The following is a 20,311-nucleotide window of genomic DNA, read 5'->3' as shown; positions in this document are numbered from 1 at the left end:
ACAGACTGATCTTCCCAGCACACAGACTGATCTCCCCCAGCACACAGACTGATCTCTACAGCACACAGACTGATCTTCCCAGCACACAGACTGATCTCCCCCAGCACACAGACTGATCTCCCCCAGCACACAGACTGATCTTCCCAGCACACAGACTGATCTCCCCCAGCACACAGACTGATCTCCCCCAGCACACAGACTGATCTCCCCCACCACACAGACTGATCTTCCCAGCACACAGACTGATCTTCCCAGCACACAGACTGATCTCCCCCAGCACACAGACTGATCTCCCCCAGCACACAGACTGATCTCCCCCAGCACACAGACTGATCTCTACAGCACACAGACTGATCTTCCCAGCACACAGACTGATCTCCCCCAGCACACAGACTGATCTCCCCCGACACCGACTGTAAAGATTTTGCCAAGAATATACTCAAGCAGTTGGTATAATTATAGGCACCTGAGTTCTTTGTCCCCTGTTACACCTACGGTATGGTGAAAAAGTAATAAATCAGTCCTAAATAAAACAGAATACAATCTAAAGTTAAATCTCTCTATATATAAACCCAGGAGCTATGAAATGAATGGACATTATCTCCCCATTCGGAAATGCATGAGCTTAGCAAAGGAGATCGTTTTTAACCTGGGGATTCTCTATAGAGGAATTCAGAAGTTCCCAAAATCAATTATAAGGCTAGCTCTGTTGTAAAAGTTCAAATACTTAACCCGAATCTGGTCTTAAAAGCTGATTGGAGCAAAGGCCCCCAGCCCTGCCCTGTTTCTTCTACTCTTCCCCTGCATCTTGCTGTCCTTTTTCCTGCATCATCCCTCTCTCTGCTCCTTTTCTGCGCTCTGTCCCTCCTCCTGCCTGTTTTTATCCTCTGTTCCTCGACTGTTGATGATTCTTAATCATTGACGCAGACCTGCGCGAACCACGGTAAGCCAGAGACTCCTTTGATCAGTCTCAGACCCAGGCAAGCGCTTCAGATCCTTCCTCGCTTTGAAGCTCCCGAGAATTTCAAATGTTGACACTAGTTAGATGTTTGTCTGTTGTACCTGGATTCCTAGACACCTCAATTGTCACTTCCAATAACTGTAACAATATTTTTCACCATTTCATGCAGTTTCTCCAAAAAGACGATGCATTTGCCAAAAACAACTATTTGTTTTAAGCTTGACAGGATTCAATATTGCTGCAGAGTAATAGGTCTTGTATGCGATACTCCTGGCATCACCAGTGACTTCGGGATCAGTTGTTTTTCAAATCTAAATGAGAATTCATTCTCAATTGACTGATCTTGTTAAATACAGGATTTAAGGAATCGATCGCGGGCTTGTGCAGTCTGCATAGCACCTCAGCTGGGGCTTCGTAGTGATGTTAGAATAACATCCGTAATCCTTTAAAACCACCCAGACAGTGTCAGAAAGCTGCTTAGTCCTGGTGAGGGAAGCAGTGTCCCAGAGCTCATTCTGGGAGCACAGAGCTCAGGGCAGGACTACACTCTGGACAGGACAGCCAGCTCAAGCCTCACGTCTCTGACAGGCCCCCCAGGGCTCCTGCACAAGAGCCCACTCGATCACTCAACGTGCTCCGATCTGGGATCGGACCCAAGACGCAGGCTGAGGCTCTAACCATCATGCCACACAGCGCTGCCCTGTTTGGAAACATTTCTCAAGCCGCAGATGTATAAATGTAGCCCTGATGATCTCTGCTGTGGCACTCAGCACTCTGGACAGCACCCAGAGTGGGAGCCCCTCACTGACCAGGTGTCTGGTCCGCTGCAGCCATGAGAGTAGATACAGTCCCAGTGCTCGTGGCACACTCTTCTCTTCAAACGACGAGAAAGATTGCTCTCGAGCAATTGAGATCAGAGGATCTCATGGAACTCTTTCTTGAAAGAAGCCAGGGTATCGGCTTCAACAGCACGGCAGGACACATTTTCCCACACTCCCACCACCTTTTGTGCAAAGAACTGACTTTTGTTGTCGGTTTTAAATGCCACATAGTTTCCACTTGTGTTTCACTCTTTACGGGGCAGCTTGTTCCATACTCCCACAACCCTTTGTGCAAAGAAGTGATCCCTGTGCTTGCCTTTAAATGCACTTTAAGGTAGTTTCCTCCTGTGCGCTCTGGCTTGTGTTGTACTGTTCATTCATAATGGTTCCGTGTCTCTGTTTCTGCAGAAAAGACTGACATCGGCAATTGTTTGTGCTTTCTGGGCTTGTTCAAGCGAACTGTACGTCTGGTCTCTGTGATACAACAAGGACGTTTAAGATGTCTTTTGAATAATAACCACTTGCTTTGCCTCAACGACTCTGCCTGCAGTATTGGTTTTTCACACTGCAGCGTGGCTTATTCAAAATCCAGGCATGACACACTGACACAGCAGACTAGTCCAATAGCTTGAAGAAGGAGTGATGATTACTGTCCTGTTTGATTAAGAGCGACCTGCTGGACCATCGCCTTCTCTCTGTGCACTGGAGACTCAGGCCCCTGATCCAGCCTCCCTACAAAGCCCCACCTGGAGACTCAGGTTACCTCTCTTCTACTGCACATGACTGAAATGTGGAAAAGCTTTGCTTGCTGCCTGGGACCACCTGGACCACCACAGTAGCAGAGATCTTACACTCTTTTCTCTGTTGTAGAAGATTTGTAAAAAACTCAACGTAAGTCATCAGCTTGCAGCTCTGCTGTAGTGGCCAGCACAGTTGACCAGGTTCACATCCCTGTGTGGGGTCCACATCTAAACACAACTGCTCACTCTTCCCTCTGATATACTGGTGCAGAATGGTGCTGTGTGTCTCCAGGTGGGGCTGCTGGTACAGAATGGTGCTGTGTGTCTCCAGGTGGGGCTGCTGGTGCAGAATGGTGCTGTGTGTCTCCAGTGGGGCTGCTGGTACAGAATGGTGCTGCGTGTCTCCAGTGGGGCTGCTGGTGCAGAATGGTGCTGTGTGTCTCCAGTGGGGCTGCTGGTACAGAATGGTGCTGTGTGTCTCCAGGTGGGGCTAATGGTGCAGAATGGTGCTGTGTGTCTCCAGGTGGGGCTAATGGTGCAGAATGGTGCTGTGTCACCCAGGATAGAGAAAACACCTGCTGCTCACTTAATTTATCTCCAAATCTCCAGCGTCCATCAGGCACTGCAAGACCAGAAAGAAACTGTACAGTACCTCTGGTTTTAGACAGGTTGTTATCAGCAGCCCTGCTTTTAATTCCTAAAACCTGTCCCGAAGTGGCAATACACCTCCTGCATAAGCAGCTTAATTCCTTTTGTTCCTGGCTCTGTGAGAGATTGGGGTGATAGGGCTGTCTCACACAGATAACTCTAAGCCTCATACATTTTCATGAGGAGCTGTGGCAGGTCAGTCTTGCTGGGACTTTCCCCCACGTTCCCAGTGAGACTGAGCAGGGGTGTGCGGCGTCTTGAGGCCATGGGGTCCTGTTTGGACAATTCAGGTCACCAGCCAACCTCTCTGGACAGCCAGTTCTGTCTGTGTCCGGTTTCTATGTCCAGGCTGTGCTCTCTGGACAGCTAGTTCTGACTGTCTCCAGTCTCTATGTCCAGGCTGCCGTCTCTGAGCCTGAACTCTCTTGGCAGCCAGGTCTGTTTGTGTACAGTTATGTTCAGGCTGTGATCACTGAGCCTGTTTCTCATCCTGGTCAGATACTCAGTCAATGTGTCTTGTTTATTTCATCATACATCATTCTAGACAAAATGTCTATTTCAGATTCAAAGAATTTATCATACACTAAGTAAATATTTCAATGACAGATATTCCTGCTACAGTACTTTTTGACACTAAGTGTTTTCTCTCTACATTTCAGAACTAATGCACTCTCAGTGCAGTGTTAATGTACTGTAGTGTCCAGTCAGTCAGTGTGTGTGTATTGACCTCTCTCTCAGTGCAGTGTTAATGTACTGCAGTGTCCAGTCAGTCAGTGTGTGTGTATTGACCTCTCTCTCAGTGCAGTGTTAATGTACTAAAGTGTCCAGTCAGTCAGTGTTTGTGTATGCCCTCTCTCTCAGTGCAGTGTTAATGTACTGTAGTGTCCAGTCAGTCAGTGTGTGTGTATTGACCTCTCTCTCAGTGCAGTGTTAATGTACTGCAGTGTCCAGTCAGTCAGTGTGTGTGTATGACCTCTCTCTCAGTGCAGTGTTAATGTACTGTAGTGTCCAGTCAGTCAGTGTGTGTGTATTGACCTCTCTCTCAGTGCAGTGTTAATGTACTGCAGTGTCCAGTCAGTCAGTGTGTGTGTATGACCTCTCTCTCAGTGCAGTGTTAATGTACTGCAGTGTCCAGTCAGTCAGTGTGTGTGTATGACCTCTCTCTCAGTGCAGTGTTAATGTACTGAAGTGTCCAGTCAGTCAGTGTGTGTGTATGACCTCTCTCTCAGTGCAGTGTTAATGTACTGCAGTGTCGAGTCAGTCAGTGTGTGTGTATTGACCTCTCTCTCAGTGCAGTGTTAATGTACTGTAGTGTCCAGTCAGTCAGTGTGTGTGTATGACCTCTCTCTTAGTGCAGTGTTAATGTACTGAAGTGTCCAGTATGTCAGTGTGTGTGTATGACCTCTCTCTCAGTGCAGTGTTAATGTACTGCAGTGTCGAGTCAGTCAGTGTGTGTGTATGACCTCTCTCTCAGTGCAGTGTTAATGTACTGAAGTGTCCAGTCAGTCAGTGTGTGTGTATTGACCTCTCTCTCAGTGCAGTGTTAATGTACTGAAGTGTCCAGTCAGTCAGTGTGTGTATTGACCTCTCTCTCAGTGCAGTGTTAATGTACTGCAGTGTCCAGTCAGTCAGTGTGTATTGACCTCTCTCTCAGTGCAGTGTTAATGTACTGTAGTGTCCAGTCAGTCAGTGTGTGTGTATTGACCTCTCTCTTAATGCAGTGTTAATGTACTGCAGTGTCCAGTCAGTCAGTGTGTATTGACCTCTCTCTCAATGCAGTGTTAATGTACTGTAGTGTCCAGTCAGTCAGTGTGTGTGTATGCCCTCTCTCTCAGTGCAGTGTTAATGTACTGAAGTGTCCAGTCAGTCAGTGTGTGTGTATTGACCTCTCTCTCAGTGCAGTGTTAATGTACTGCAGTGTCCAGTCAGTCAGTGTGTGTGTATTGACCTCTCTCTCAATGCAGTGTTAATGTACTGTAGTGTCCAGTCAGTCAGTGTGTGTGTATGACCTCTCTCTCAGTGCAGTGTTAATGTACTGTAGTGTCCAGTCAGTCAGTGTGTGTGTATGACCTCTCTCTCAGTGCAGTGTTAATGTACTGTAGTGTCCAGTCAGTCAGTGTGTGTGTATGACCTCTCTCTCAGTGCAGTGTTAATGTACTGCAGTGTCCAGTCAGTCAGTGTGTGTGTATGACCTCTCTCTCAGTGCAGTGTTAATGTACTGCAGTGTCCAGTCAGTCAGTGTGTGTGTATGACCTCTCTCTCAGTGCAGTGTTAATGTACTGTAGTGTCCAGTCAGTCAGTGTGTGTGTATGACCTCTCTCTCAGTGCAGTGTTAATGTACTGTAGTGTCCAGTCAGTCAGTGTGTGTGTATTGACCTCTCTCTCAGTGCAGTGTTAATGTACTGAAGTGTCCAGTCAGTCAGTGTGTGTGGATTAGCAGTGCTGATGCTGGTGTGTGCACTACATTGACAATGAGTAAGTGCAATCGGAGCATTGCCAGTGTGAGAGTTTAAAGCACTGGCACAGCACAGTGAAAGGATGAAGGGCACAGGCGCTGTCTGCACAGGTGCAGAAAGCTGCTCAGGGACTGAGTGGTTCAGATTTCTGGGGGTAGATCACTGTAGAGTGAGGCTGGAGGGAGAGGGGGAGGGGAGAGAGAGGAGACTGGTGACAGTAGAGGCGTCAATAGGAGAGGACTGTGAACAGGATCAGAGAGGTGCTGGAGAGACTGGAGTAATAGTATAGCTTGAGCAAAGCAAGAAAGAGAAAAGACAAGGTGAAAAATTGCCTAATCAGTGGTGCTGTGCCAAGACTTAATGAGGATTCTCAAAATAATCGAGCCATCCCATTTCCTCCGTGCTGAAATCTTGGAGAGGTCTCAAACGAGAAGAGGCATCCATCATCTTCCCAACTGATGCACTAAAAGGTGAAGCAAGTCTTTTTCTCCCATCATTATCTGGGCAAGTACAACTTCATGTAACAGGAAAGACAAACTTCACATCCTCCTCGGCTTCTGAACTGGCGGAAAGCCCTTGAATGCAAATGAACAGTCATTTCACAGTTTCCTTAGAGGCTCTCCACAGCACGAAAACACACGCAGGAGAGAAGCGGCTTTCTCCTGCTCTTGTGCAGCAGAAGGACTTTCTGTTCTGTGCCAGTTCCGATGCTCTGGTGCCGCCGTGAGAGTTCGGAGCCCAGCTCTCCCTGCCTCGCGCCGCGGTCGCGCCAGGCCTGATGAACGTCGGTGGAGCAGGGGGGGAGATGGGCGCCCTTGGCTCTTCCACGGAGAAGCGGGCCCTGTCCTGCAGTTCTGGACAGAACCAGGCCGGAGGACAGCAGAAGACACAGTGGAGTGCCAATACCATTCAACGTCCATCAGTCTCTGCAGGGGCCGCTTAACTCTTTTGGCAGAAAACACGGCCGTCCCAAACTGGTCCCAGTGTCAACCTCTTTGACAAGAGACCGAATTCTTCCGCCACTCAGACTCTTCCCAGGCTGTTTCTTAGCGGCCCCTTTGCCTCAGTGTCATTGTTTCCTTCTAAAGGGCAATGTGTGTGCAAACAGCACCTTCCTGGTGTCCCACCACTGTGTCCATCACTTCTAAAGGAAGTGGACAATGTGTGTGCAAACTGCACCTTTCTGGTGTCCCACCACTGTGTCCATCACTTCTAAAGGAAGTGGGCAATGTGTGTGCAAACAGCACATTCCTGGTGTCACACGCTGTGTCCATCACTTCTAAAGGAAGTGGGGAATGTGTGTGCAAACAGCACCTTCCTGGTGTCCCACCACTGTGTCCATCACTCCTAAAGGAAGTGGACAATGTGTGTGCAAACAGCACATTCCTGGTGTCACACGCTGTGTCCATCACTTCTAAAGGAAGTGGGCAATGTTTGTGCAAACTGCACCTTCCTGGTGTCACACGCTGTGTCCATCACTTCTAAGAAAGAAGGATACTCAGAATCAGAGACCATCAATACAGTAAATTAAATACCTTAACTAGAGGTCTTTCAGTGCTATGTCTATCTAACCACCAACTGGAAAGGGTCATATTATTTATTAATTACAATGTGTATCTGCGCAGTAATTGAGCTGCTCCACCTGTTCCAGGATCAGTAGTTGTGCAATCCTTTAACCCTCAGGAACCAGAGGAGATTTCAGGCACTCATTGATGAGCTCAGTAACAAATGAACAAAGAGCTGGCATCAAGTGCAGGACACAGGCAGCAGGTCTCACTTTAGTTACCAGCGCAGTCACACAGACAGCAGGTCTCACTTTAGTTACCAGCGCAGTCACACAGACAGCAGGTCTCACTTTAGTTACCAGCTCACACACAGACAGCAGGTCTCACTTTAGTTACCAGCTCAGTCACACAGACAGCAGGTCTCACTTTAGTTACCAGCTCACACACAGACAGCAGGTCTCACTTTAGTTACCAGCGCAGTCACACAGACAGCAGGTCTCACTTTAGTTACCAGCTCACACACAGACAGCAGGTCTCACTTTAGTTACCAGCTCAGTCACACAGACAGCAGGTCTCACTTTAGTTACCAGCTCAGTCATGCAGACAGCAGGTCTCACTTTAGTTACCAGCTCACACACAGACAGCAGGTCTCACTTTAGTTACCAGCTCACACACAGACAGCAGGTCTCACTTTAGTTACCAGCTCAGTCATGCAGACAGCAGGTCTCACTTTAGTTACCAGCTCACACACAGACAGCAGGTCTCACTTTAATTACCAGCTCACACACAGACAGCAGGTCTCACTTTAGTTACCAGCTCACACACAGACAGCAGGTCTCACTTTAGTTACCAGCTCAGTCACGCAGACAGCAGGTCTCACTTTAGTTACCAGCTCACACACAGACAGCAGGTCTCACTTTAGTTACCAGCTCAGTCACACAGACAGCAGGTCTGACTTTAGTTACCAGCTCAGTCACACAGACAGCAGGTCTCACTTTAGCAACTTCTTACATCATACAATGGGTTTTATTGTGAAAGAGTTGTGCGATTGGGATGCACAAGTCAGTAGAAGGAGAAGAGCAGAGCCCTTCTCTAGTTCACATACAGTATCACAAAGGAGCAGAGGGCTGCAGGATCACTGAGATCCCTCTCAAAAAGCCTGGAACAAACAGAGGCGCTGTCTGCCTCCAGGGCATCTCTGTGGATCTGCTGATGAATAGTCAACCCCGTCTTTTTCCTCATGCACTGTTCTCCTGTGTCCTGTGTGGGAAAGAATGAGAGAGGAGAGGTTTCAGAAGGGCTGGGCTGGCGTGACGTGTGTCAGGAGCAACAGAGCCCTGCAGACAAACTCTCTGAGCTGCACTGGGGGGAGATTTCATGACCTCCCTCACCAGACCAGCTGGACTCACCAGCCTCAGTCTGTTCACTCGTAGTGCCTGTGAGGGTCGGAGAGCAGCTGTGTGGTCAGAAATGCCCAGGTCCAAAGCTTCTAGCTTGGAAACATCCCCTGGACAAGAAGTGAAAGGTCCAAGGGCCACACTTACTGTACACAGCTTGCCCCAGCAGAAAACCAGCTCTAGTCTTGAAATCACCCAGACGTACTGCACACATTGAGCAGCACATTTAGAACCTCTTAGAACAGGAAGAAATCTAGTAGAGTGTTTAAGAGGGCTGGTAAGCAAGAACTGCCTGCAGAAGCTGAGATCCTGTAGTGCGCCAAATCAATGGGCCAGTAAAGCAAGGCCGGCCTTTGAAAATCAAAGCTGCTCGTGTGCAGTAGCTTTGGAAAAGTCCATAACGAAACGCCGCCGGTTGAAATCAAAGCTCATTTCAGCTTCAAACAGCATGGTTTGCGGGGGGGAGCCCGTCTCTGGAATACTCCAGCTCCGCGCGTCCCTGATCCCCACAGCAAAAGCAACTAACGAGCCTCTGTGGGACGTTCATCTACAGGAGCTCCGTGAGCAGGTAAGGAGAGCGGGCATCCAGTATCAGGAGCTCTTAGCGCGGGAGAAGATTGAGGGGTTGTGTCTGTTACTAAGAAAATGGGCACCTCCGTGGTGGGGTGTGACCTTTGTCATTCCCCGTGAGGCGCGGCGGTTGATATTCTTGTGTTTGGCTCTCATCAGGCACGGTCCGTGGCTCTGAATGCCTCGCGCCCGCGCTCGGTTGTCACGCCCCTGCGCGAGTGGCCCTGCTGGCCTGGCACAGAATGAGAGGAGTCCTGCAGGGCCGGGAGCATAATTAGCTTTGTGGGCCCTGATGAGTTTTCCGCAGATCTCTACAGCGGCAGAGCATGCCCCGATTAATTTCTAAATTAATTTCTTAATTGGTCCATTCATTTACTAACAAAAGTGAGGGGAAAACATTCCGCGCTGTATGAATGGGCTTCTTTCAGGAGGTGCCGCACCAGCTATTTCACATTAACCTCCAGCTCAGTTTGCTCAGCCGCGGTCACGAACCTGAACTCCAGATTAATAGAAAGAACGCCTCACGGATGTCATGCAGGAACCAGAGTCTCCTGTCAAGACATGCGGTGCTCTAGTGGTTACGTGAGCTCACTGGCCAGAATATTAGAAATTCTGGGTGAATAGCCCAGCGTCGAGCTCTGGACTCCGGACAGGAGGGTTGCAGGTTCAAATCCAGGTGGGCTTTTGCTGTTGCTCCCTTGAGTGGGGCTCTTCACTCACATCGCTCCAGGGAAACGCCCCGCTGTGCACATGGGTATACATACAGTACACTATATAGAGTATATTCAGTACAGTACTGTACAAAGGCACAGTGGGAACACTAGTCCAGCTGGGAGTGAAACTCTACAGCCCTGTCCTAAATAATTCTTCCACTAGAAAGACGTTCATTTGAGGGGCAGCGTGGGTGGGATTGAAATGCAGTTTTTGAAAGTCTCAAATTTAGGCAGACAGAGCTGTTGTGTGACTCTGACAGTAAGTCTGCCTCTAACCAGTATTGCTGTTCAGCCGGACTATAGTATATGTGTTCTGTGCCGTGTTTGTGTGGTACAACACCAGGCATGTATGTGTGTGTGTGTGTATTTGTACTGTATGTGTCTATGTATATACAGTATGTGTGTTTGTGTGTACAGTATTTGTAACAGCTGTTCACAGATCTGTGTCCCCGGCAGTTTGAGCTCTGATCTCTGTATGTACTCTAGTGCTGTCTGGAGATTGTGAAGCAGCTGCATTTCAAAACTGCGTGCAATATGCTGACTGATACTAGCCCTGACTGCAGGCACTTGGCTAGCTTCCTGGGTCTCTCCCATTCTGCCATTCTGCACTTTAACATTCATTCAGTCCAATTCAGCAAAAGAGTCGCAGTTCAAGACATCATGTCAGAAGGTTCCAGGTCAGCAGATAGTGGGGCGCATAGTCTGAGTGACACCCAAGAGTATAAGAGCATAAGAGAGCTTACAAGTGAGATTCAGCCCATGTCACCTGCTGCGTGTCTGTCCCTTTCTCACTCGGGATCCCACTGATTCAGTTTCCCCCACATGACTGCCGAGTTCCCGACTCCCGCTACCCTCTGTGTAGAGACTGTGATCAATCACCTGCTACCTACCAGACAGGCTCGATGGAACGAGCAGCCTCCTCTCCTTTGTGACCTGCCGTGTGTCCTTATGAAGCGACAGCGCCAGAATGTGGACACAAGTATTATTTACCGCCTCTCCTTCAGGCGTGCCCAGGGAACGGAGAGGACCGCTGCTCCGCTGAGCACCGGACTCGTGACGTGGGAGAGGCAGGCGCTGTCGCATCCTGTCAGCGGCTGGAGCAAGGCCCCACGGTGCCCTGGGGGCGAGAGATGGGAAGAGTACAGGAGACGATAACTACTCAAAGACCCCTGAGCACTCCTGTTGCGCAGACACACTGGCGGGGGGACAAGGGGGAGAGCTGTTAGAGAAAGTAGGGCTGCTCATTCAGCAGTTCGGCAGCTGGAGGTTACTTTATCATCAAACTTTTAACCAACGCGGCGCGCGGCTCGGGGTGAATCAGCGCTTTCTGAGCCGGGAGCCCGCTCTGGCCTGGAGCAGAGAGAGCTCACGCTCCGACTCTAATCCGGTTTTCTCGGCCTGAGCCGGGACAGATTCCGGCAGGATTTGTTGGGGACTTAGGAATTGCATTGCAGACAGAGAGTGGCTGACAAGGCAGCTTTGAGAAGATGCAGAAAGAAGCAGATTGTGAGGAGGGCAGCTTTGCTGCCGTAGGCTGCTGAGACACACAAAACCCCTGAGACTTCGAGCTCCGCTGTCCGGGCAGGCCGAGTCTCAGGCCGATAGCTGGATGTCTGGCTCGTGCACTCACCTGGGACCAGATGCCCAGGTCTGAATACAAATGGCTCCGTCGGATTGAACGAGTCTTTAAGAGCGGAGAGTGGGCGGCTCTGAGAAACTCTGGACGGCTGCAAGAGGGAGCATGAATACAGAGCCATGGCCCTCACACACAACGCTGTAAATTAGGGATTGCAATCAAGTGCACAGTGATGCCAGAAACGGCTGTCTAGCTTCAAACTTAGGGGTTCAGTAAATCTTAGAGATGGAAGCAATGCTTTCTCTCTCCCACTGTGCACTAAATGGTGAGAGTCTGGCAGAAATGTTGTAGGTGCTACTCCTTCACCTCCTCACAGTTGGCAAGAGCAGGGCAACAGGACAGGGAGGTGTGGGAAGTCAGTAGTTAGGGGGGCTGCTGCTTATCGGCCCTTCTGGCCCCAGCCGCCAGGGCCTCTTGCTCCTGCAGAGGTCAGGGGTCAGAGGCCCTAGCCAGCCTTTTTCGCTTGTGGCCGCAGTATCGGGGCCTGGAGTGGGCCTGGGTCCTGCCAGCGGTATTTCTGTGCAATTCCTGCCCCTGCCCGCTCGGCCAAGCCCCGACCCGGGGAGTCGAGCTCGTCCGAGGGGCAGTCGGGAAGTGGCTCGGGAACCACGCAGGGGGGAGCTGGGAAGCGGGCAGAGGCAGGAATTGCCCAGAAATAGCCAACAAACAACACCTGGATTTTCCAGGATCCTGCAGCTGAGGTGCTGCAGCGATGCAGTGATTCTGAAGGGCATCTCTGCAGCTCGGGCTGAGCCCTGAACCCCTGAACCCTAGAACCCCAGCGCCTCACACATTCCCGCCGTGGTGACAGACCCAGGACAGCAGGATCCCAAGCTTCGACTTTGTAGAGATTGTCCGTGATCGGTTACGACTAATGCACCTCAAACCCTCGCCTGGAGGGGGGTAGAGGTTTCTTTGGGGGGGGGGGGGGGAGGGGGGTCTTGTGTTTTCCTCTCTTCTGTGCCCACATGGCCTGCTGCTGCTGTAGTGTATTGTATGGATGATTCTATAAAGGGCTCTGTGGGAAACGGCTGCAGTAGATGACTGATGACCTACCTTTCAGAGATACTTAAGGCGACCCTTCACTCTGGCCAGGGTCCGATGAACAGTGGGTCCTGGGAAGGATTAACAGCTGCTCAATCCCCTGTGCTGCAGGACGGGACCAGTAAGGATCGCCTGAGTCGAGCCCGGGTCTATCCCTCTCAGGTCAAGTGTAAGCACACCTTGCCCGTCCACTTGAATAATGCAGCCGATTTCTGCAAGCCCTGTTACTCTGCCAGCACTGGAGGGCAGGACGCTTCGGCCACCCCAGGCTGGGGCTGCTTGCAGGGCTGTGAGAATGACTGGGGGCGTCACAGCTCTCTTCCGGGAAAGCCTGGAGACACAAAAGGCTGCAGTGCAATTAATAACAATGCATTCCATCTCAACAGGACACGGTGAAGGTTTTCGGAAGACATAGGTACATCACATGATCAGCCCACTCGTTATCTCTGTCAATCAGCTGGGCGCATCGAGCCAGCAGATGTTACAGAGGTGTGTGTCGAGCAGGGCTTGGCTTTTCTCACTCTGAAGATTAGAAAGAAACAAAGCACAAACACAGCTCTGGAGCTGGTAATTTACATTGTAATTTGGTATTTGGACAATTAGTGTGAAGAGGGATTGAAGTGAAATTCTTTCTGAAGGATGCTTTATATATCTCCTGTTTCACATTCATCCCAGAATCCGTAGTGTCACAGAGAGCAGAGCTTTTCTTTCAGAGCTGTAAAGAGGCACATTGAGACTGAATGAGAGGTACTGCAGCAGGGCTGGACTGTGTGTGTGTGTGTGTGTGTGTGTGTGTGTGTGTGTGTGTGTGTGTGTGTGTGTGTGTCTGTGTGTGTGTTACTGTAGGGAGGATTGTGCTGTGTGTGTTACGGTAGAGAGGATTGTGCTGTGTGTGTTACCGTAGGGAGGATTGTGCTGTGTGTGTGTTACTGTAGATATTATTGTGCTGTGTGTGTGTGTTACTGTAGGGAGGATTGTGCTTTGTGTGTGTTACTGTAGGGAGGATTGTGCTGTGTGTTACTGTAGATATTATTGTGCTGTGTGTGTGTTACTATAGGGAGGATTGTGCTGTGTGTGTGTGTTACTGTAGATATTATTGTGCTGTGTGTGTGTTACTGTAGATATTATTGTGCTGTGTGTGTGTGTTACTGTAAAGAGGATTGTGCTGTGTGTGTATTTACAGTATGTGGCACTACTCCATGTTTGTGAATTGTAATCCTGGGTAAATGAATAGTATTGAGATTCTCACCGGCGATGCCAGGTTCACTCTATGAAACCGATGTCATCAGTTAACTGCGGTGTCTGGCGCTGGGGGTGGACGCGGACTATAAAAGGAATCAAAAAGAATATCAAATTGCAGGGTTCGTTCATAATGATCTGCTCTTTTCTAAAATTACAGGCGATGTTTTAGCTCAGAACTACACAGGAACGCTGGTTTCACTTGGTAGGTGTGGCAGAAGTCACAGCACCGTCCAGATTAGGTTTAAAATAAGTTCGTGGACAAATAGATGCATTCAAGGCAGGCTCTCCGCAGAGCAGAGCAGGCAGACGCCATTGTTCTCTCAGAGATCAGCTCTCGCAGCAGGGAGCACTCCAGCATGCCTTGACGCCCTTCGGGGCAGCATGACCACACTCCTGTGTTTGCCGAACTGTCACGTGAGGACAGCGGCTTTTCAGACATCATGAGCCCCTAACTTTCCACCGGCCTATATCTCTCTCCCAGTGGTCTTTGTGCTTCCCCTCCACCTGTGAGCCCTGTCTCACGTCATGTCTGAATAAGCGCTTTGACTGCACACATCAAGACCAGGGGGAGCTCATTCAGCCACCCCGATTTCACCCCGCGCCCCTGTGTCACAATCCTGTCACACCTCTGTGGCAGGGGGATCCTTTCACTGGTCGAAGGGGCTTTCGGAAATTGACAGGCTGTACGGTATCATTGTTCTTGCGTCTTGAATGTGATTAGTATTCAAGGGCTCTGCTTCCAGGCGAGAGTTCAGAAAGAGCCGTGAATTGTTCTCGCTTTCCCAGCATTTTCTGTTGGGAAAGTCTGGCACTCAGCGGAGTAAATCTCCCTCTGTCAGTCTGCAGCCAGGTTCCCTCTTTGGTTTCATACTTTAATACGGATTGCCAGCCCACTGCCAGAAAACCAGAAGTGAAACTGCAAAGTCTTTGTGGAAAAAAATGTGTTTCCGCTTTGCACATATTCGCTATACATCCAAGAAATATCTAGCAAAGTTTACCTTAGCAATAAATCTTCATCGCATTGAAACATTCAGTCACCCTAAACAGTCCTGAGGTTAAGGAATCTGGAAAAATTGGGCTTGTTTTTGGACATGTTTGATAAAAAAGTCAAGATGATTCTTAGAATTAGGGTGAAAAGCACTTTATTTTTTTTCCCCAAATTGACATTTATTTTATAGGTATTAAAAGTAATCTCTAAGTTTAATCCTTCTTACAATGGCAGAAAAGGTTCTAACTGTGAGCCATTATAGCTATGAAACTCACTTGTTGGCCTGGAAAAGATCTAATCACAGATCGTTCTACAGACAGGCAGTGTGAGCCACTGTCTAAGTGGAACCAGCTCACACTCATTGTATTGCCATACTGGCCATGCGGTGCAGTGGCTCTGTGGTCAAGCGTCTGTGCCTGTGGCTGGAAGGTTGTTGGTTCAAATCCCGCGGATGGCAGAGCAATCCTACTCCCATAGCAAGGCCCTTCACCCTAACTGCTCCAGGGGTGCTGTATAAATGGCTGACACTGCACTCTGACCCCCAGCTTCTCTCCCTGTCTGTGTGTCTCATGGAGAGCAAGCTGGGGTATGCGAAAAGACAAATTCCTAATACAAGAAATTGTATATGGCCAATAAAGTGATCTTCTCTTCTCTTCCTGATACCTGACAACAGAGCTCCTCCCTGTTTAAAGACCTCTCTTCTGGTTAGCGGATGTATACTGTATGATTTATCATGCTTCAGTTTTAGCAATATGATTCAGACAATGGACAGCAATCCGGCTGCCCGTGTGCAGACCGGACAAATGATACGCTCTCAGTTTGCGATGGACAGAGGCACTGAGCAGAGCTGTCCATCGCAAACTGATTGTTGGTGTGGCTTTGAAGTAAATCTTTCAGACTGGGTGGAAGTCCAAACTAAACGTTTACAACTTCAGGGAAAACAGACTCAGAAAAGGAACTGGACAGAGCTTAAGAGCAGCAGAATGGAACAGGGCAGGTTGGGAAGCAGTGGAGAACACGTTTATTTTGGATGGCAAAAGATTTAACAGATTCTGCTTGAAGCACAAAATAGATTCATCCCAGGAGAGAGTAAATCAAAAGCTAGAAAGTACTGGCCCACTGGTTTAATAAATCAATTAGGAAAGAAATGGAAGGAAAAAGACAGTGCTTTATAAAATGATTCAAAAATAACAGGAGTATGACCGCAAGCACAGGAGAGGAATTTTGAAGTGGTAGCTAAAATAAAGAGTATACGTTTCTGTCTGTATTACAACAGAAAGAGCACAGTAAAGAAGTATCTCAGAGATAAAGATGGGGATCTTTTAGATGACAGAGCAATGACTGATATATTAAATAATGGCTTGGTAGTGTTATATCAATCCTACTTAAAGAAAACAAAAGTTGTTATTCAGACGTCGCTCAAAACAGGGGTTATAAGAGGAGCTGGAGAATCGCTGATGTAGAGCCCGTCCACAAGAAGGGGGATGAAACCGCTGGAAATACTGTAACTGTAGAGCAAGATTTCTACAGTAGACAGGACAGTCACATTGACAGCAATTACGATAACAAATTACAGTATATGACCAGAGCTGTGTGGGCAAGGGACAGCTTCAACAAGCTTAAGGCAGGTCTGAAGGGGGCTCACTACAGAGCAAAGCTTTAAAAAAGAGACCCTGGAGGGCCAGCTTGTCTGCAGGGCGTATTTTCAAACTTTGTCAGTGGCTTGGTGGGAATGTTTGTTCAAGTGCAAGCAGCTTCAGTAATCCCTTGAGCAGACAGACATTGCAGCACAGCAGGGCTATAGAGGAAGTGCATTAGAGACATTGTGTTCAGTACCGACCAGCTGATCGCAGTCTGTCCTCTGCTGGCCTGGAGGGGACTGCTACCTTGTCTGCAGTGCGTCTGCCATTAGGAGTAAAATGAAGTTGTGAGATAAATGCTGCAGATCTCAAAGTGCAACACGTCGTTTGTTCTTGGGAAAAGTGCTTCCCTTTTGTCTCAGTAATTCAAGGCTACACTTTGCCTTCTTTGATTTTTTTTTTGCAAACACGTGTTTCTTTTGAGTTTGCGTTTCAAAATCACACAGACCTTCCTTTGAGTCGGTGGAAAGCATGCCCGTGCCCTCTCTTCATCTTCTTCATCTTTGATCATCTGACTCGGGTGTCTCTCCTGTCTCTGGCTGCAGCTCTCCAGATAGGCACAGCTGCTCAGGCTGGCCAGCTTTCATCGCCGAGTAATTATCTGTGTGCACATGGTCGTCAGTACACCCTTCCAGCTCAGTCCTGCAGCAAGGCACTGGAATAGGAATCACCGCGGTAATGCCAGTAGGAATAGCGATGGTAATGGAAATACAGCAGTAGTAATAAAACGCTAATAATATAATAGTAGCAATGAAACTGAAAGTAATGGTGACAGTGGTAGTAATAGCGATAGTAATAGTAGTGATAGTGACAGTAGTAGAGATACGGTACTTTTAGCAGTGGTGACTCATAGTAATAATGATAGAGCAAGTAATAGTAATAGTGGTTGTGATAATGAAAGTAGTGGTGATAGTAATAGTGATAATAATAGTAGTTGTGATAGTAATAGCTGTAGTGACAGGGATAATTGGTGTGATAGTGATAGAAGTGGTGATCGTAATAGTAGGTGTGATAGTGATAGAAGTGGTGATCGTAATAGTAGGTGTGATAGTGATAGTATTAGCGATAGTGATAGCCATAGATGTAGTGATACAGATAGTAATAGCGATAGTAGTGGTGATAATGATAGTAGTGGCGATAGCAGTAGTGATATAAGGCTATGTGGTCTAGACCAGCTGCTCTGGTGTTGAAGGTGTCAATAAGAAGCCCTAATGCATAATCTCAACATCACAGATTCAAGCGGTGTGGCCCTGGGCAGCCCCCAGGCCTTTGACTCCAGAGGTTTCTTTGGGGGGGGTTGGTGTTGCTGTTTTATCAGCTGCTGGATGACCCTGTCATGGGCTCTGTGATAAACTGCACATGGCACTATAGCCAGGAAATTGATTAAGTGAGTGAGTGATTGGTTGATTGATTACTGTCCTCTTGTGTCTGGACCTACTGAGAGACCAAAGAAAAAGATCATTGAGCTGTCCCAAGAAAAACTAAAGACGGTGTGGAAGATAGGTCTTTCTAAGTATTTTAGTGCTTTTAGTTTTCTAGCACTTTAAGGTTCTTGAAAAGCACTTAGAAGTAAAACCATATTGCTAAATGTATTGCTTTTCATCAAATTTCCTTTTCTGCTAGTAGTGACCTCTCTGTCCCGTTCCTCCCATTGGGTGGTCATTAGTGCTGCCTCCTCTTGCTTGGGGATCCTTTTGTGTGGGGTTTGCGTGTTCTGTTATGATCAGATGGGTTTTCCCTGGGTGCCGCAGTTTCCTTCCTCCTTTGTCATGCAGACTGGGTTAACTGGTGCCTCAGGTGTCCCTTTGTTCATGCCTGTACACGTGTGCTTGCGTGTGTCTGTGCGTGCGTGCCAATGTGCACGTGTGTGTGAAACGTGCGAGCCCTGCAGTGGACTGCTGTCCCATCCTTCATGCTGAACTTCTCTCCCCTGGCCCTGCCCTGGGGCTCCCTCCTCCCTCCTGTGAGCCCCAGCTCTCTCTCTGTCTCCTCCCTGCAGGTCAGTTCCTGCTGCTGAACGGCTCGGGCCAGTGGGGGCCCTGGGCTCTGAGCCCCTGGCTGTGGAGGGGGGGGGCCCCCTGCGCCCTGGAGCTGGCCGTCTTCCTGCACCCCCAGCAGAGCGGCCGCTACACCGTCCGGCTTGTGGAGAGACACCAGCCCCCACGCACCATCCTGAGGACAGACGCCCCCCGCAGGGCAGGGTAAGAGATGTGCACACCTACACGGCCTGCTCTTGTAGTAATTCATCAGCGGGGTCATTCATCAGCCCGGATAATTCCACAGGGCTCACTGCCACCCGCCCCAGTCCCCACTCTGACACTGTGGGGCAATTCCACAGTCTGGGGTAATTCCACAGGGCTCACTGCCACCCGCCCCAGTCCCCACTCTGACACTGTGGGGCAATTCCACAGTCTGGGGTAATTCCACAGGGCTCACTGCCACCCGCCCCAGTCCCCACTCTGACACTGTGGGGCAATTCCACAGTCTGGGGTAATTCCACAGGGCTCACTGCCACCCGCCCCAGTCCCCACTCTGACACTGTGGGGCAATTCCACAGTCTGGGGTAATTCCACAGGGCTCACTGCCACCTGCCCCAGTCCCCACTCTGACACTGTGGGGCAATTCCACGGTCTGGGGTAATTCCACAGGGCTCACTGCCACCTGCCCCAGTCCCCACTCTGACACTGTGGGGCAATTCCACGGTCTGGGGTAATTCCACAGGGCTCACTGCCACCAGACCCAGTCCCCACTCTGACACTGTGGGGCAATTCCACGGTCTGGGGTAATTCCACAGGGCTCACTGCCACCTGCCCCAGTCCCCACTCTGACACTGTGGGGCAATTCCACAGTCTGGGGTAATTCCACAGGGCTCACTGCCACCCGCCCCAGTCCCCACTCTGACACTGTGGGGCAATTCCACAGTCTGGGGTAATTTCACAGAGCTCACTGCCACCCGCCTCAGTCCCCACTCTGACACTGTGGGGTAATTCCACAGCCTGGGGTAACTCCACAGAGCATGTTTGCTGTGAATAAAGAGCCACAGGAACACCCCACTGAACTGCGTGACTCTCAAAGGCATGAGCACTCACCCCTGCTGCAGCTTGCCGAACACCCGCAGCTCTGCGTTCACTCTGAAGGACGTTAAACACGACGGCATGCAGAGATAACAAGCTCTTCCACCATCCTTTAACACTGCCGACCCGCTGAAGCAGCAGCACAGACCTGTCTCTCTGCAGACTCAGTGGCAGATCTGTGCTGCAAAGCCTCTGTGCTGTGCTCTTCCCCACGCATGACAAGTTGCTCTGGGAGAGAAGATGGTGGGATCATTATTGAGGGGTTTGGGGCAGCTCAGTCCCCCCTGAAAGAACTTACAGACATCAGGTGTGTTTCAGGTTTCAAGTCCAAATTATGTGGACCGTGTAAGTAATATAATGGTGGCACACAAAAGGAGCCATTCAGCCCATCAAACCTGTTTGGCCATTAGTAGTTAACTGATCCCAGGATCTCATCCAGCTGTTTCTTGAAAGACACCAAGACTATTGGCTTCAAAAAGAAGGCTGGGCTGCTTGTTCCACACTCCCACCACCCTTTGGGTATAGAGGTGCCTCCTAATAGTGGTTTTAAGTGTGCTTCCTCATAGCTTTCCCTTGTGTCCTCTGGTTTGTGTTTCACTGTTCATTTTGGAGAAAATCACTGGGTTAGTTTTCTCAGTGTCTTTGAGGATTTTTATAACTTGTGTCAGGTCTCCTTGTAGTGTTCTTTAAGACTAAAGAGACTCAGCTCCTTCAGCCCGTCAGTGTAGGACAGTCCCTTACGTTCAGGAATGTACTGCATCTGGTGTTTTTTCTCTAGAAGCAATATCGGTTACAACTAGTGGTGGCCACATCTGGTCACATCCTCTAATATACAGTAACAGGAATGCCAGCTCAACTCACAGCCCTTTCAATACA

The 20,311-nt window shown here is 49.3% G+C and overlaps 1 protein-coding gene across 1 annotated transcript in view; it reads left to right on the top strand.

The window, feature by feature from the left end:
* alk (ALK receptor tyrosine kinase) overlaps positions 1-20,311 on the top strand; it is a 255,900-nt gene that overhangs the window by 148,866 nt on the left and 86,723 nt on the right. Inside the window, exon 4 of the mRNA XM_088626040.1 lies at positions 18,361-18,562. Coding sequence (XP_088482166.1) covers positions 18,361-18,562 — 202 coding nt within the window. The remainder of the gene's footprint in view (positions 1-18,360; positions 18,563-20,311) is intronic.

The sequence above is a fragment of the Lepisosteus platostomus genome, chromosome 3 (genome assembly GCF_059453375.1).
Source record: "Lepisosteus platostomus isolate fLepPlt1 chromosome 3, fLepPlt1.hap1, whole genome shotgun sequence".
NCBI classification, from domain to species: domain Eukaryota; kingdom Metazoa; phylum Chordata; class Actinopteri; order Semionotiformes; family Lepisosteidae; genus Lepisosteus; species Lepisosteus platostomus.
This window is presented reverse-complemented; position numbering and strand designations above follow the sequence as displayed.